The sequence below is a fragment of the Biomphalaria glabrata genome, chromosome 12, assembly GCF_947242115.1.
Source record: "Biomphalaria glabrata chromosome 12, xgBioGlab47.1, whole genome shotgun sequence".
In the NCBI taxonomy this organism is placed as follows: Eukaryota; Metazoa; Mollusca; class Gastropoda; family Planorbidae; genus Biomphalaria; species Biomphalaria glabrata.
Genome location: NC_074722.1, coordinates 14,518,763 through 14,534,856, shown reverse-complemented (window position 1 = coordinate 14,534,856; position 16,094 = coordinate 14,518,763). Strand labels below are relative to the sequence as shown.

At 39.0% G+C, this 16,094-nt stretch overlaps 1 protein-coding gene across 2 annotated transcripts; it reads right to left on the bottom strand.

Annotated features, from left to right (window-relative positions):
• Window positions 1-5,950: 5,950 nt before the first annotated feature.
• LOC106056215 (uncharacterized) lies at window positions 5,951-13,743 on the bottom strand. Of its 2 annotated transcripts, none has more exons than XM_013212835.2 (2): window positions 13,650-13,743; window positions 5,951-11,660 (listed from the first exon to the last, which is right to left on the bottom strand). In XM_013212835.2, the coding sequence occupies exon 2, from the start codon at window positions 11,616-11,618 to the stop codon at window positions 6,516-6,518; it is 5,103 nt and encodes a 1,700-aa protein (XP_013068289.2). In that variant the 5' UTR covers window positions 11,619-11,660; window positions 13,650-13,743; the 3' UTR covers window positions 5,951-6,515. The 2 variants fall into 2 exon arrangements, with proteins under 2 accessions (XP_013068289.2, XP_013068287.2); XM_013212833.2 differs by having other exon boundaries at window positions 13,639-13,712.
• Window positions 13,744-16,094: the final 2,351 nt, after the last annotated feature.

Below are 16,094 nucleotides of genomic sequence, written 5' to 3'. Positions count from 1 at the left end.
ATGTTCGTCAATACAGAAATTTCGTTGAGCACTCGTTCTCCAGTCAGTCTGCTGATAAAACTGTGCGAGACTTTATGCACTGTAGTTTGGTAGCATGCTTGTGATTCTGTTATCATTATGCAATTATGTAATTTGGACTCTGTGCTAATATGTTTATATTGCTTCATTGTTTGTTGTGGATGTTTTCGTGAGAAAGTACTTAAAATAGATGTGACGTAATAAAATGATAGTCTTCAATGTTGATACTCATCAAAACGAAGTCTCTGTTCATTAATTATGTTTAATTATCTAAAGTAATTTATTTATTTCTCTGTGACAACACAACAGACTCGAAGACAAGCCTCATATAGATATATATGTAGTTGTATTACTTTGTCGTAGCCTACTTATGTATTGTGTTATTTAGTGGTACTTATGTATTGTGTTATTTAGTGGTACTTATATATTGAGTCATTTTGTGGTACTTATTTGTTGTTATTTAGTGATACTTATGTATTGTGTTATTTAGTTGTTGTTGTTTTTTCTTTCACAACCATATAGGAGTACAGAGACCATTAGCGAAGAATATAGTTTTAATTTTACTGAGAAGCTGATGTTACTCTTCCTAATTGTCCACGGTATGTTCATGGCTGCGGATGCCAAGTTTAAATGGGGTTTTATCTCTATTATTGATCCTTCTTCGCTTGTTAAGTTTGACCCTAAATATTTAAATGAGTCAACTTCTTCTAATGTTTGGCCATTCAACAGTATATATATAATATGATTGTGAAAGCTGGACACTGAACGTTGTGGCGGAAAGAAGAATCCAAGACTTTGAAAGTCATTGCTACAGAATGCTACAGAAAATGTTGAATGTTCAACACTCTGAATGCCACGTGATTCTCTGTTTCTTCTATACAAATTACGCAATACACACAGGCTATCACGTGACAGTTTTTTTTTCGTTGTTTTATCAATATTATCACGTGGCTAAATGTTGTTTGTTTACGATTGGTGAATGAGGTCCATTCTGTGAAGAAACAAAAGCTGTGCTCGATTGGTCATATCGTAAGTCAAAAGTCATTCTTCAAGGCACAGTGGAGGGAGCAGGAAGAAATGGTCATCCAAAGTAAAGCTGACTAGATAACAAAAGAATAGACCGGCCTCTCTCTTGATATTCTGCTAAGAACAGCTGCTGATAGGGAAAAGTAAAGGGATTTTGGTTTCGCAAACTGTTGCAGCACCCTAGGACGAAAGTCAAGATGAGATCTAGTTGTTAGTTATCCGTACTTTTGTAACTGTACACTATAGACTAGTTGCATTCAATGTAAAGAGAAATGTTTCACAGTTCTTTAAATGTGTATAAGAACCAAATTCCGTAGTATTTTCCATTAAAAATGTTTTGTTATTGTCATGTGTTAATCTCTTATCGACTCAAGCTATAGACCACTATGTGGCTATTCACAAAATGATAAGTCGGTTGTGGTAATTTAGTAAACAGCACACCTTTGGTGACTATGTAGACCTATGTATTATGCATATAAGATATAGTCATGTGTGTGTCTCTGAGAGAGAATGAGAGAGAAAGAGAGACTGACAGATAGAAAGTGAGGCTGTTAGTTAAAGAGAAAGAGAGTGAGAGAGAGAGTTAGGGTGTCAGTGTGTGATAGAGAGAAGGAGTGAGGCAGAGATAGTGAGTGAGACAAAAAAGAGAAACAGAAAAAAGGCATAAATATTTATAGATATAATTCACACAAAAAATGTAATATGAAATGTAAAAATGTTAATTAAGAGTAGCATTGAAAATTTAAATATAGACTTGGTAATTGTGATACGAATTCTATTATATGAATTTTATATTTGGCAATTACGACGAATTTGAATGACATGTAAACTGGGCGGACTGGGTATCAAAATCGGCCTGGCATTACCATATAAACCGGCCCACAAATGGCATGTCATATATTTTCGGGGGGGGGGATTTTTACCGTACTCGCAATTTATATATATATTAGTGAATGTGTGTATATGTAATTAATCTTCATTACATTCTGATCTTTCATTCTTTCAAAGTTTTTTCTACCCTAGAATACTCTCTTCCTATAATTAGTGGAAAGACATTACACACCGCCAAAGGGCAGCTAGGGAGTCCGGGGGAGCGCTGTGAGCTACACCCAGTGGCATTATTTCGTTATTTTAAGCTTTAAAAATGCATATTCTGAGGTATCTACAGTGCCATTAACCCGCTACTCTTCCGCTAAACAAATTCGAAAACCAAATCTGCTATTCAATGGAGTCCAGCGACTGGTAAAAAATGGTAAAATGCTTTAGTTTTTGTATTGGAGGGGGAAGGGAAACCACAAAACCCCTTTTGGCTGCGCTCATGAAATTTGGTGACTGTATTTTGCTTAAGTTGGCTGCACTGGGGCAGTAAGTAAAGTTTCCCTTTCAGACAATGAGGTCTGAGGCAAGTGATGGTTTGAAGACCCTCCCCTGCCGGCTACGCCCATGTGTTCTATTAGGCCTATAGTTTAAGCCTAATTCTCTATAAAATGTATAAAGTTTGATAACGCATAGAAAACTGAATGTATGCATTCGTAGGATTACACAATGTATTCTATTTATACATGTATGTAGTCTGAAAACTATAAACAATACAATAGCAGCCTAATGAGTTTGAAGCTTTTTGGTATTACTTATAGACTACAGACGTTTCTTCAAAAAAATAAGATTGTTACGTCTTACGCATTTCATGTGTCAATCTAGCACTGGCGGATCCAGAACTTTGGAGTGGGGGGGGGCGATTTTTTTCCAAACCCTAACCCTAACGCCCAGTAAACCCTAACCCTATGCATAAACGTGCGTACAGCATATATATATATATATATATATTCGATATGTGAGAATAAAATAAGACTGTTTCTCAATCTTCGGCGAAAAAAACAGAAAAAAAAACAGTCTTTCTCTTGCAAGCTTGGGGGTCTGGGAGAGCGCTTTAAGCTTCTTCAGTGGGGTTCAGGGCGAAGCACCGACGCCCAAAAGCGTTTTCTTGCAATTTCCTCTGCAGAAACGCATTCTTCTGACATCTACAGCTCATTATTTATCAGTGGGGTTCGGGGCGAAGCCCCGACGCCAAAAGCGTTTTCTTGCATTATTCAAAGCTAAAACGCATTCTCCTGACATGTACAGCTCATTACCTATTAGTGGTGTTCGGGGCGAAGCCCCGAGGCCAAAAGCGTTTTCTTGCATTATTCACGGCTGAAACGCATCCTTCTGACATCTACAGCTCATTATTTATCAGTGGGATTCGGGGCGAAGCCCCGACGCCAAAAGCGATGTCTTGCATTTTTCACGGCTGAAACGCATTCTCCTGACATCTACAGCTGATTATGTATTAGTGGTGTTCGGGGCGAAGCCCCGACTCCAAAAGCGTTTTCTTGCATTCTTCACTGCAGAAACGCATTCTCCTGACATCTACAGCTTATTATTCATCAGTGAGGTTCGGGGCGAAGCCACGACGCTAAAAGCGTTTTCTGGCATTCTTCACTGCAGTAACGCATTCTACTGACCTACAGCCTATTATTCATTCTATTATAAAGTGCATTTTGAATAATGAGAAAAATATTCTAATATGAATTTATAGTCCCTTAATACATTGCAAATAAAACCGATTTGTTCTTTGAAAAGATAAGATACCCCACATATTTAGATTAAGGTTTTCAGGATAGCCGCCGAAAAAAAAAATTCGATTAATAATATTCAATAAAATTTAAGCATAAATTGTGAGTTATAGTCCTAAATTTATTTAACTAGAAAAATATGAGATAGAGTAAAGGTTGGAAAAAGTCGACTAGGAAAAGATTATCTGGCTTTTGAACTTATCTCAACCGTGACTGTTATATTGAAAAATTTCGTTTGAATTATAACTTTTCCAAAGCAAAGTCTTTCTTAAAATAGTTATGATAAATTCATGTCAAATTACACAAACTCTGTCTGAAAGGGGAAGGGCGGTAAAATGATAACGATTAGTCCTCGCTCCTTTTTATAATTTCTGCTAATGATTGCATTTTGCATTAAAGAATAGGGGTTTGGCGACTCGATATAAGAATTTACTTTATAGCATATATAAATTATATTAGTGACAGATTTTTTAAATTTTGTAATTTCTTACTATAATACAAATAGAAAAGTATTGATTTGTCCGATGGGGGGAAGGGGATTGCATGTATCGCACTTCCACCTGTTTATATTATATAGATATTCGACTAATTTTGTTCACATACTATGATTTCTCCATAAAAGTAGGACCGCCCCCCCCCTCTCTGGGGTTTAGATGGGAAGGGCAGTGGAGGTATTCGTTCCTCCCTTTCCAATCGGCCAACAGGTGAACGAAATTATATATAGACCGGTTAAAATACCAATAACAAGTTTTAATCATATAGATATTTAATTGATTCTGTTAGCTAGCTGTGATTTCTAGAAATAAATAAGACCGCCCCCCACTCGAAAGTTTATGGCGGAGGGGGGGGGGGCGGATTGATGCCATCGCCCCCTTCCGACCCTACCAAATCGGCCAAAATACTAGAAGGGGGGGGGCGAAATAATCTAAAAACAGGTTGAAATATAAATAATTAGTATATATTATTTACATAAGTAATAAATTCGCATACAAATTGTGTGAATTCTATACTATAATTCGTCCGCCCCCCCCTTCGGGGGGGGGGGGGGGTCGGCCGAGTGGGGGGGGGGGCGGTAGGGGCGATCGCCCCCCCCCCTGGATCCGCCAGTGCAATCTAGTCATGCACGTTGATCTGTGACTTAAAATATGCTAAATCATTGGTTTTCCTGGCTGACTCAGGCAACCCATTCCATTAAAAGATAAGAGAAAGCAGAACGGTTAAAGAGGTACTTACTTAATGTGAAAAGCTCTTGCTTCCTCCTAGTACATTCTCAAAAACGCGATTTGTATATGAATATACCCTGACCCACTGTTTAAAATATAAATCTCCTTTCATTAAATATCGGATGTGACAGCGCTATATAAATTATTGTAATTATTGTAATAATTTTCAGCATTAATGACTTAAGTGACATAATGACATAAGTTTGCCATTAATTATAATCGTATAAAAATTGATTAAGATCTAGATTTATTTTTTGTAATTAAATAATATATTTTTTTGTAAGCCTTAAGTGTAGTATTTTTAGATCTATGTTATTAAAAATAAACAAAAAGAAACTTACTTTTTCTTTTCAAATCGCAGAAAGTAGAGCTTTATACCCATATTGAGCTGTGAATAAGTTGGGTGGTTTGCAATTTCTCGGCTGTGTGTATGTGTTAAAGTTAATTTCTATTAAGTTTTGTTAAAGAGCTAATTGTCGCGCCTATCTTTTTTTTTTTTTTGCTGCGTTATATAAATGTTTTCTAACTTAACCTCTCTCATCCCTCTTTTTGGTTAAACACAACCTCGAAGACATCAAAGCAGTCCATGCCGCTCGTTCATAGCAGAAAGTACGGCCTAACGTTTTGCAAATGATAATACGTACAGTGTATTTGTTTTATATTCTTGTTGAATTTCAAACAAAATTAATTGTAATAAGAATTTAAAAAAAAACACAAGAAAACGTGTTCGGGCCTTTGTGACTTGCTGCTGTCACTTTTTTTTTAAAGTTGTCTACATGGAATTTTTTTTTTCTTTGGTCGCGACCAGAACGGCCCATTTGGTACCGGCCCACCGGGCATTTGCCCGTTTGCCCATATAGCCAGTCCGCTGCATGTAAACTTAGTAATGAAGCTCAGAATTCAGTATGAAAAGCTGATTTTAGCTCGACGCAGCCCCAATCATCTCCTCTCTATGTGTGCGCTGCTATTCTTTTGAAGCACAGATCGCAAACGACCGCTTAAAAAAGAAAGAGAACAATAAACAAATATAGGTCTAAGATATAATATAGAAACAAATGTTGAAACTGATTATCTGCAAATAATATTTTACGTTTATTAGCTAAACATATTTTAATTTAAGTCCTCCTTGAAATCAACTAGCATTAAATGTAAACAAAATATTCAATTCAGATTTAATACTGATAGTTCATAATGAAATGGAAAATGGAAATTACAGTAGAATTAGTTACTTTTTCATATTTCAATCAAAGAATGTTGACAAATTTCATAAAGAAAATGACAAGAGGCCAACTGCATCGGAAGAAGACTTGTAAGACTATATATTAAACAAATATTGAATCCCATCACTATTGTTTTAGAATTATATAATGATTTGTATGCCAAATGATAATGCTTTTTATCCCAATTATATCTATATATAAAATACATTTATTTATATCGAAGCGTGTGTATAAAATACTAATTTTTAATTAATTAACTGTTTCCGCGGACATTTTTCAATATTGTAGTTTCCGACCAACATTTCTCTACGACATTTCGATGTAGCCTTCCATGGGACAGTATGGGTTGTCGTTATTTCTTTGTTCTGTGCTATTTGTAAGGCTCAGTATAATCACGAGACGAGAAAACGCTTCTAGGTGCATTCCAGGCGTTTCATTTCGGCCGCAGTGTCGGCTAGTCTTTTCTTGGAGCGTTCCACCATCTTCTGCGATGCTCGTATAGTAGCTGTAGACTTCCTGATCATCATGTCGCAACGGTTCAGGTGAAAACTAGAGCGTCTGACAAACTCGTTGGCGTTAGGTGCTTTAGAGTCTGACCGATTCGCCCGGAAGCGGCTAGGGACTGGCTGCTGTTTGGTGCTCCACCCTTGTGCATCCTCCCTGCCGTGGAGCGCCGAGGTCTCTTCCCAAAGGCTTTTAGCGACTTTTGGAACGACACATATTTCGCCCTTGACCTGGCCTCTTGCTCTCTTGCTGACACTGGCTTTGGGGGAGGTTTTCTTGAAGAACATTGGCGTGGCTGCACCACGGCGCTTACAATGTTTGTACGTCTGGGTACAATTATTGTCGCCGACCGATCGAAGCGGCTGTGCTGATATTGCCGAGTTATGCAGCTGAAAAGACTGACTCTGTCTCATTTTGTGTAGTGTCGATGTTGTGCGAGGGTCACTGGTAAATGTTTCTTCTTTTCTGATCAGGTGATAGGGCTTACTTTGTACGTGAGTGAATTTAGAACCCAGCTTTTTCACACGCTTGGGTGACCCACTTTCAGAAGCGTATTGATACGCAATGATGGTCTTCTCCATCGAGTTATCTTCAGAATCAGACACACCACTGATTTCTGAACTTTGAGATAAACGAAATTTGTGTTTAAACCAATCAAAGTTGTCATCAACCTCGGCCGTAGAAGTTAAGCTGTGTTGGGGTCTTGGGTTTTGTGTAAACACTTTTGGTTTCTTGCTGGTTTTTTTTTGCGTCTTGTCTGAATCATGAGATTGCTTTTTGTGTGTTTTGCATGCTACATTTGGCTCTGACTTAACATATTCTTGGAGCTTGAGCTTATGACTGTACGAAAATCCATGGTGTAATTTAAGCCTTCGTTTTTTAGTTGGCAAAGCGACATTATTGTTCGAGTCTGATCTTGGTGTTAGTGCAACTTCATTTTTTTCGTCTTCCGCCTCCAGATTTGTATTATTTTCTCCGTGGGTTGTTGTGGCTTGAAAGTTGCTTCCCATAATTTCATTCGTTGGCATAATAAGATAATTCACTTTGCTTTTATCAGTGGACACTTTTACTACATGCTCGCTGATGTCCGAAGAAGAGCTGGACTTTAAGCGCCCACTTTCTTCTTCAGAAGGGCTCTCTGTCATCCACTTAATCTTTCGAGGATATTTCGTACACGTAGCGTCCTCATTGCTACTACCGTTGGGATCTTTCGTTGAAGCTTTAACGGAACCAAATTTTCCTAGCCGCTTCAGACCGTTCTTTAAGGTACAAGTTTTATGGCAAACTTGATGATCTTTGGCAGCCGTTTTGAAGCCGGTAAATGATTTCGGAGATTTCGATGTGATTTTGGTAGGTCTCATGACCTCAAATTTTATTTTCAACTCAGGGGGTTGTTCTTCTTCTGACGTTGTCACTGACGACGTTCCGATATCAGAAACTGACAGAGAGAGACTGTTTTCTTCTTCGCCTTTTGTTTCTGATGCTTGTCCATAACAACGAGTATTCATGGGCAAATCTTCTGTATCCATGCCCGGATACGTCCCAGTGCGAACTAGGGTTACAGCTTTGCTATCGGGCTTTTGTAAGCGTTCTTCCATGGACTTGTCTATGGGTCTTTCCAGTGTGACTTCACCCTTGCCTGATGAAATATGATTTACCGTTGTCATTGCATGTCGCTGGGAAGCTGAAGCAGATTTTGAGGTGGAGGCGATAAATGGCTCAAGTAATTCAGAAGGATACTTAATGTCATCGAGTGTGTCGCCAGTACTGTCGCCTGGGGAAGAGAGAGGGGGAGATGGAAGGCTGAGTGCACCTGCACACCTCTCTTTGTCGATCGAAGCTTGGCACTCATCGGCGTCATTTTCAAGCTGTACATTTTGGGATTCAGCTGCAACTAAACGTTCTCTGTCCGTGCGCAGTACGCTGCAAGACTCGAGAAGTGAGACGATGGTCTGCACCTTGGTTCCAGTGACGGAGCCCATGTAGGGCGAGTTAGGCGGTGTTTTCTTCAGTGCTTCTGCCTCAAGAATCTTAGCTTTTCTGGATTTTTTATCAATGCTTTTATCCAGGAGCACCTCGTTTGCCCCAGGTGCGACCTCATTATTTTGTTTGACGCACTCTGCAGCATTCATGTGTTCACTGATGCCGAATTGATGCTCGCCGTTATTTCTAAACGAAGATTGCGCCCCAGGGCACATTTCGCCGTTATTTCTAAACAAAGTTTGCGCCCCAGGGCCCATCTCTCCATTTATGTCTGTTAAGTCTGAAAAACTGGGGTATCTTTTTAATGTCACTTCCTGAGAAAGCATGGCCATCACATTTTTACTTAGGCGTGATTCTCCGTGCACCGTTCCGCTAACCTGCAACAAGCTCTGAGACTTGACTGGCACGGACGGTGAGGCCGCTTCTTGGCTGTCTTCGGTGTGGCCCTTCCGATGCCAGTCGTTACGTTGTGGTTCTGAGCTGCGATCATTCTCGAGATATGCAGATCTGATGGTGCAAACTTCATTTAATTCTTTATCATTGGCTTTCTTGTGAATGTTAACATGTTCTTCGGTTGTATAGTTCGTAGCTGCTGATGATGAGTCTATCTCCTGAAAGGGCTGCTTTCGATACTTGGATGTCAGTGAAACATAGCGTTTGCTGCATCCCTGACTTTGCATCACTTCTACGTGATTATCATAAGTCCTGTCGCTACTTAAAGCCGATTGTTCACCAGAATGTTGAGAGATCTCGTCATCATTTATAATTGAAATGTCATCCTCCTGTAGGCTGCCCCACTTCGTCTCTAAGTCAACAATTTTACTTCTGTTGCTGGCAAATGTGTATCCACTTGCTCTGCCTACTAGACTAGCGACGCCAGAGAAGGACCACGATTTTATCAGTTTAATTTCTTTTTTACTCTTCCCGCAAAAATTATTGACCTTCTCAAAAATATTCTTCGGGTTCATCGATCTTGCTTTGGCTCTTTTAATAATGTCTCTAGCTGTCTCGATATAAGATGTGATAAAGCGTTGCGTAGTCTCTGAGCTGTTCAGGTGGAAATATGACCTGAGGTTTTTACTTCTGTTCGCGCTGTACTCCATTTCCCGCTCTTGTTCTTCGGGATCCCCATTGGATTTTAAATCCTCCAAATCAGACATCCTGGTGCGTAAGGACATAAATGCCTCCGGTACACTCAAGAATTGATCCACAACACTTTCGGATCCGGACGAGTTGATGGGCGTCAAGGAGGAGGGGGGTGAAATCTTGAACGAGATCTCGTTGCCCAGCAACTCATATTGAAAGCAACTATTCGCAACGGTCGACTGTTCTTCGTCGTTCTGAGCTTTTCGGGAAGCAGGTCCTAGAGCCGACTCTTTGGAACCGCAATGGTCAGTTGGTTTGTCATCCGAATCTGTATTTTTGCAGTTGATATCTGGTGCCCCGTCATCATTTAAGGAATTGTTCTGGTTTCTGGAATATCTCTTGCCACTAAATGTATTAAACACATTGGCGTTCACATCTATGAAGTGTTTAGGACTACTGAATGTTTCGTGAACGGCGTTATCCACAAAGACGTCACAATTGACTTCGGCATTGGTTTGGAAATGGAAGTGACTGACTTTGTTACAAAGTCTTTGCAGCTGGCCTGCCTCCTCAACGTTCCTAAAAATAGCATCACTGCATCCAACGCTGCCTACGTCCTGACAGAACTCTTCATATGCGTCGAACATATCTTCGGAGGAGTTACTGGCAGATAATGGATCATAACCTACCAGCGCCTCTTCTTCGTAATCGCCCTCAATACTATGATTGCAATTTGTGTTTTCGTTGCATAATTGTGTCTCTCCCGAAATAACGACTGCGCCTTGATTGTCGGTCGGGTAACATTCGTGCGCCAAGTCATCATTACGCAATCTGTCGCCGCATGATTCTCCCAAGCAACAAGTGACGGTCGCGACGGTCGCAGCGTTATTGGATTTACCAATCTCGCTTTCCATCTTTAAGTCGCACGATTTCTCGTGGGAGAAATTACCCTGGCCTTCAGGGACGTTGTAGATGGACGTTACGCCGGGGCTGCTGTCGGGCCCGCTTTGAATGATCAGTGTCTTGAGCACGTCAATAAACATCTTGTCGATGCTGGGGTACCCTTTCGATCTAGACCCATGGTACGGATAACAGGGCTCTGCTGTGGCGTTGATAGCATTTTCTGAACACTCTGGATAATTATCTAAGTTAAGGTTATCAAAGTCTATTGCACTGCCTAATACATTGGAAGGATCAATGGCGTCTTTAGACAAAATGTCCATGTCCCCCTGTGCTTTTGGAAGTCTCAGCTGCCTTTGTATTCGTGCATTTTGCTCTAAGTGTTTAGCCGTGTTTATTTCGTTTTCAACCAAACTTCCGGTCTGAGTCTTTTGCTTTAACCCTTTGAAACAAGCCCTAAGTCTTGAAATGGTTTTTATTTCACCAGAACGTTCTTTGGATAATTTCCTCTGAGGATTAGTGGACATTTCGTCGGGTGCATTTTTATGAAGGCTGGTGGCACGCCTTGGGGATTTTTCTCTGGGTTTATGAGCATTTCCGAAAATCAGCGGCGAGACGCGCTCGTCATTACCTGCTTTGATCAGAACCTCTCCTCTTTCCAAAGAAGCGTTTTTAACGCAGCTAACGTCTTTGCTTCTTCTCGAATGCTCGCCCTTCTTGCCTGCCTCTTTCTTATCGAGCGTTGCGCTTTGCTCTGGAGTTCTCTGGCGGGGGCTCGGTGATTTAGTCGGCATCGAGGCTCGTTTCCCTGGCTTGTCACTTTCGCACCTCGCATTCACATTACTGCCAAGAACCTGACATACGCCAGAGGTTTCCGCACTGCCTTGAGACCCTTCAAAGCTCAATGAGATCTCCGTGTGACTAGACGGGCAGCCAATGAAGGCTAGCGTCACGTTAGCGGCATCCTGGTAAGGATTCAACGTTAGACCGTCTTCTTCGGACTTTGAGTTTGAAAAATCAACAGCTCGGAAGGTTGAAGGCATGGCGTTTTATTTCTTACATTTCAATGTCCCACGACTAGAGTCCTGAAGAGGGGAAAAGATTACGAATGTAGTAATATAGTCTCTCTCTCTCTAATCTATCTATCTATCTGTCTGTCTGTCCCTCTTCTATCTATCTATCTATCTATCTATCTATCTATCTATCTATCTATCTATCTATCTATCTATCTATCTATCTATCTATCTATCTATCTATCTATCTATCTATCTATCTATCTATCTATTTATCTATCTATCTATCTATCTATCTATCTATCTATCTATCTATCTATCTATCTATTTATCTGTCTGTCTGTCTATCTATCTATCTATCTATCTATCTATCTATCTATCTATCTATCTATCTATCTATCTATCTATCTATCTGTCTGTCTGTCTGTCTGTCTGTCTGTCTGTCTGTCTATCTATCTATCTATCTATCTATTTATCTATCTATCTATCTATCTATTTATCTATCTATCTATCTATCTATCTATCTATCTATCTATCTGTCTTTCTATCTATAAATCTATCTATCTATCTATCTATCTATCTATCTATCTATCTATCTATCTATCTATCTATCTATCTATCTATCTATATATATATATATATATATATATATATATATATATATATATATATATATAAAATATATATATAAAATATATAAATAAAATCAAATTTAATCTCTTTCACGCTGTCTTACACTAGAGAACACGAAGGTGTGTTTTGTGTACATACCCAAAGGGAGACAAAGAGAAGGTCAATGCCTTGCAAAGGAAGATGAAAAAATACATGACAAACTAAACACCAGAAACTAAGTCAGATGAAACATCAAATTAAATCAGACGCTATCAAACTACTAGGCGAGATCAAGTATTTTATTTCATAGACTTGACAAAAAGACTTTTCGCAGTTGTTCAGCATTCAATGTAAGGCCTACATCCAAAAAAATCCATGTAAACTAACCAACTTATCCGTTTAAACATACGCCTGCCCACACTATGAGACTGAAACACATTGAGATAATTTTCAAATTGCTATTAGGAATCATGAATTAAGCAGATAATAATGGTAGTGGGGAATAAAGCTGCGTTCTTACTAACAGATTTATAGAAACATCAACTTGATCAAAAGGAAACTTCTTGTAAAAGTAAACATTTAAAAACTTGTGTTGCCTACATAATCGAGATCTAGATCATTATTGCATAAACAAAAGTTAATAACAGAGTTTGATTTGTTGAGATCTACAACCTTCTCGTGATGCAATGACAGATTGCTTCCATTGTTTCAATAAAAGCTTCATCATAAACCATTGCTCTTTGCACTCGTGCAAATTAAAGTTTATTTTCTCTACTACTTATAGATCTAAGTTTGTATAATACTTGTATTTTTGCTTGCAATACGAGGGAGGGAGATAATAGAATCTAGATATTACATTTGGATGTGTCTGTCCGTCGCATTTTACGTCTTGAGGGCCGTCTTTTCCTTTTCAACTTTTCGTGTGACTTAAAAAGACCAATCCATGATACACAACTTCGGTCACAGGCTGGACATCTGTAATCACCTAACGTCGCAGCATTTCACCTTTCTTTCTACTTTTGGTGTGTGTACTATCCGCAATCCAGGACCTATCCTTCATGTTTAGTCTCCTTGTAGACCTATCCAGTGCTTCTTTCTTCCAACTGTTCGTGCAGTGGCGTAGCAAGAAATTTGAAATTATATGGGGACCTGGGGGCTTGGCCTCTTTAGTGGGCCCTGCATTTTGCGTAATATTTAATATTTAAAGTAAAAAAAAACACACTCATTTGTATTTTCAAATTCTCCCCCTTCCTTCCCCCACCCTTGCTACGCCTCTGTATTTGTGTCGATTCTGAAGAACTTCCCTTTGTCTAGATTTACATTTTGAATTAATCTATATCTTTAACTTTTGGTGCTGAAACCTCCCCATTGAAAGAAATACGAAATACGAGCCTATGTTTAGTAGGCCTACAACAGAGAAACTAAATACAAAACTTACATTCTACCAACCAAATCAAAACTGTGGTCCTTAGTAGTAGTTCTCACTATCGAGGAAGTCAATGGCATTGGAACGTTTGAAGACAGTGCGCTACGTAGCGGAAGTTCAAATTTGTCTCATTGAAAGAAAGTGGATAATTTGACCCAGAATGAGGCATGTACATATAGGCATATTAATGTATATGTCTATGGGCATGCACATATAGGCCTATTAATGTATATGTCTATAGGCATGCACATATAGGCCTATTAATGTATATGTCTATAGGCATGCAGATATAGGCATATTAATGTATATGTCTATGGGCATGCAGATATAGGCCTATTAATGTATATGTCTATGGGCATGCACATATAGGCCTATTAATGTATATGTCTATAGGCATGCACATATAGGCCTATTAATGTATATGTCTATAGGCATGCAGATATAGGCCTATTAATGTATATGTCTATAGGCATGCACATATAGGCCTATTAATGTATATGTCTATAGGCATGCACATATAGGCCTATTAATGTATATGTCTATAGGCATGCACATATAGGCCTATTAATGTATATGTCTATAGGCATGCAGATATAGGCCTATTAATGTATATGTCTATAGGCATGCACATATAGGCCTATTAATGTATATGTCTATAGGCATGCAGATATAGGCCTATTAATGTATATGTCTATAGGCATGCACATAGAGGCCTATTAATGTATATGTCTATAGGCATGCAGATATAGGCCTATTAATGTATATGTCTATAGGCATGCACATATAGGCCTATTAATGTATATGTCTATAGGCATGCACATATAGGCCTATTAATGTATATGTCTATAGGCATGCAGATATAGGCCTATTAATGTATATGTCTATAGGCATGCAGATATAGGCCTATTAATGTATATGTCTATAGGCATGCAGATATAGGCCTATTAATGTATATGTCTATAGGCATGCACATAGAGACCTACTTTGGATCAATATTGGCGTCGTAAAGCTTCATCACTGGCTTGTTGTCGTTCTATTTTTAATTTTAAATATATAAAATAATAATAATAATAATAATAATTGCAGAACATCTTCAAATTGTGTAAGATGCAAGTTTTAAAAATACGATCAAAACTGCTCGCCTCCAGCAACAAATTAGTTTCCTACCTACGGAAATACGACTCCGATGCAACCCCTCTGAACCTACACAATGCTGATGTCAATGTCGGTTTGGACGACGTAGGGCATGAGATTCGCCAATGGGAAGAAAAAACACTCCACGGAAAATTCCCGGCTTCATTACATGGGGACAACATCGACAAGGCTGCTTCCTTAACATGGCTCAAAGCAGGTCATCTCTACCCTGAAACAGAAGGCTTTGTTACAGCAATACAGGACAGAGTAATCAGGACAAAAAATTACGAGAAGCATATCCTGAAACTCAATGTTGTCGACAAATGCCGAAAATGTGAAAATGTGGGCGAGTCGATTGAACACATTATGGCAGGATGTCCAGCCCTATCAGAATCAGCCTACCTAGGTCGCCATAACCAAGTTGCAAAGTTAATACACCAACACCTGGCTTTGACGTACAAATTGATCGGTAAGGACACTCCCCCTTATTATAAATACTCTCCGCAAGAGGTTCTCGAGTCTACTGAACATCTGCTGTACTGGGATAGGCCTATTCTGACCGACAAAACGGTAGATTTCAATCGCCCGGATCTGCTGTTCATCGATATAAAAGAAAAAACCGCTACCATTATCGATATCGCCGTACCACTGTCTCATAATTTAAGAAAAACTGAGATAGAAAAACAAAGAAAATATGGGAACCTAGGCTTGGAGATTAAGCGTCTATGGAAATTGTCCAAAATAACAATATACCCCATTGTTATTTCAACCGAGGGGATAATAACAACTGACCTCACAGACACCTTCAAGGCCCTTAACATTCCTAGGAACATCTTCGTTGCCTGTCAGAGGGCGGTACTGCTGCAGACCTGCCACATCACCAGAAAATTCCTCAGTGGAAACTGTTAAAGGGACTACGATGAATTTTGTTTCTCTTTAGCGAAACTCGACCCTGGCAGCGCCAGAGAATGACTACTCGTTCATTTCTAACATAATATTAATCTTTATTATCCGTAAGGAAATTTGTCTTACAATTTGTGCATTACACTAAACAAAAAAACATTATAACTATAAAAAAACGTGACTTTTTTTGGCGCTAAATATCATAGACAAATATTTGATGTTCTTTTCATACTTCGCTCTGAAGTGTTACGCGTTTATTAAATCGTAAAATATTTGACATTTTAAAAAAATAAAATGAAACTTTTTACGTTCATAATATGTTTGAGTTTTGAAAAATATCAGAACTTGTAGCGCTCAAATATCAGAACTTGTAGCGCTCAAATATCAGAACTTGTAGCGCTCAAATATCAGAGCTTGTAGTGCTCAAATAT

What these genes read in the sequence shown, in the direction of transcription:
- LOC106056215 (XM_013212835.2), bottom strand. Translation starts at nt 11,618, where the DNA reads ATGCCTTCAACCTTCCGAGCTGTTGATTTTTCAAACTCAAAGTCCGAA.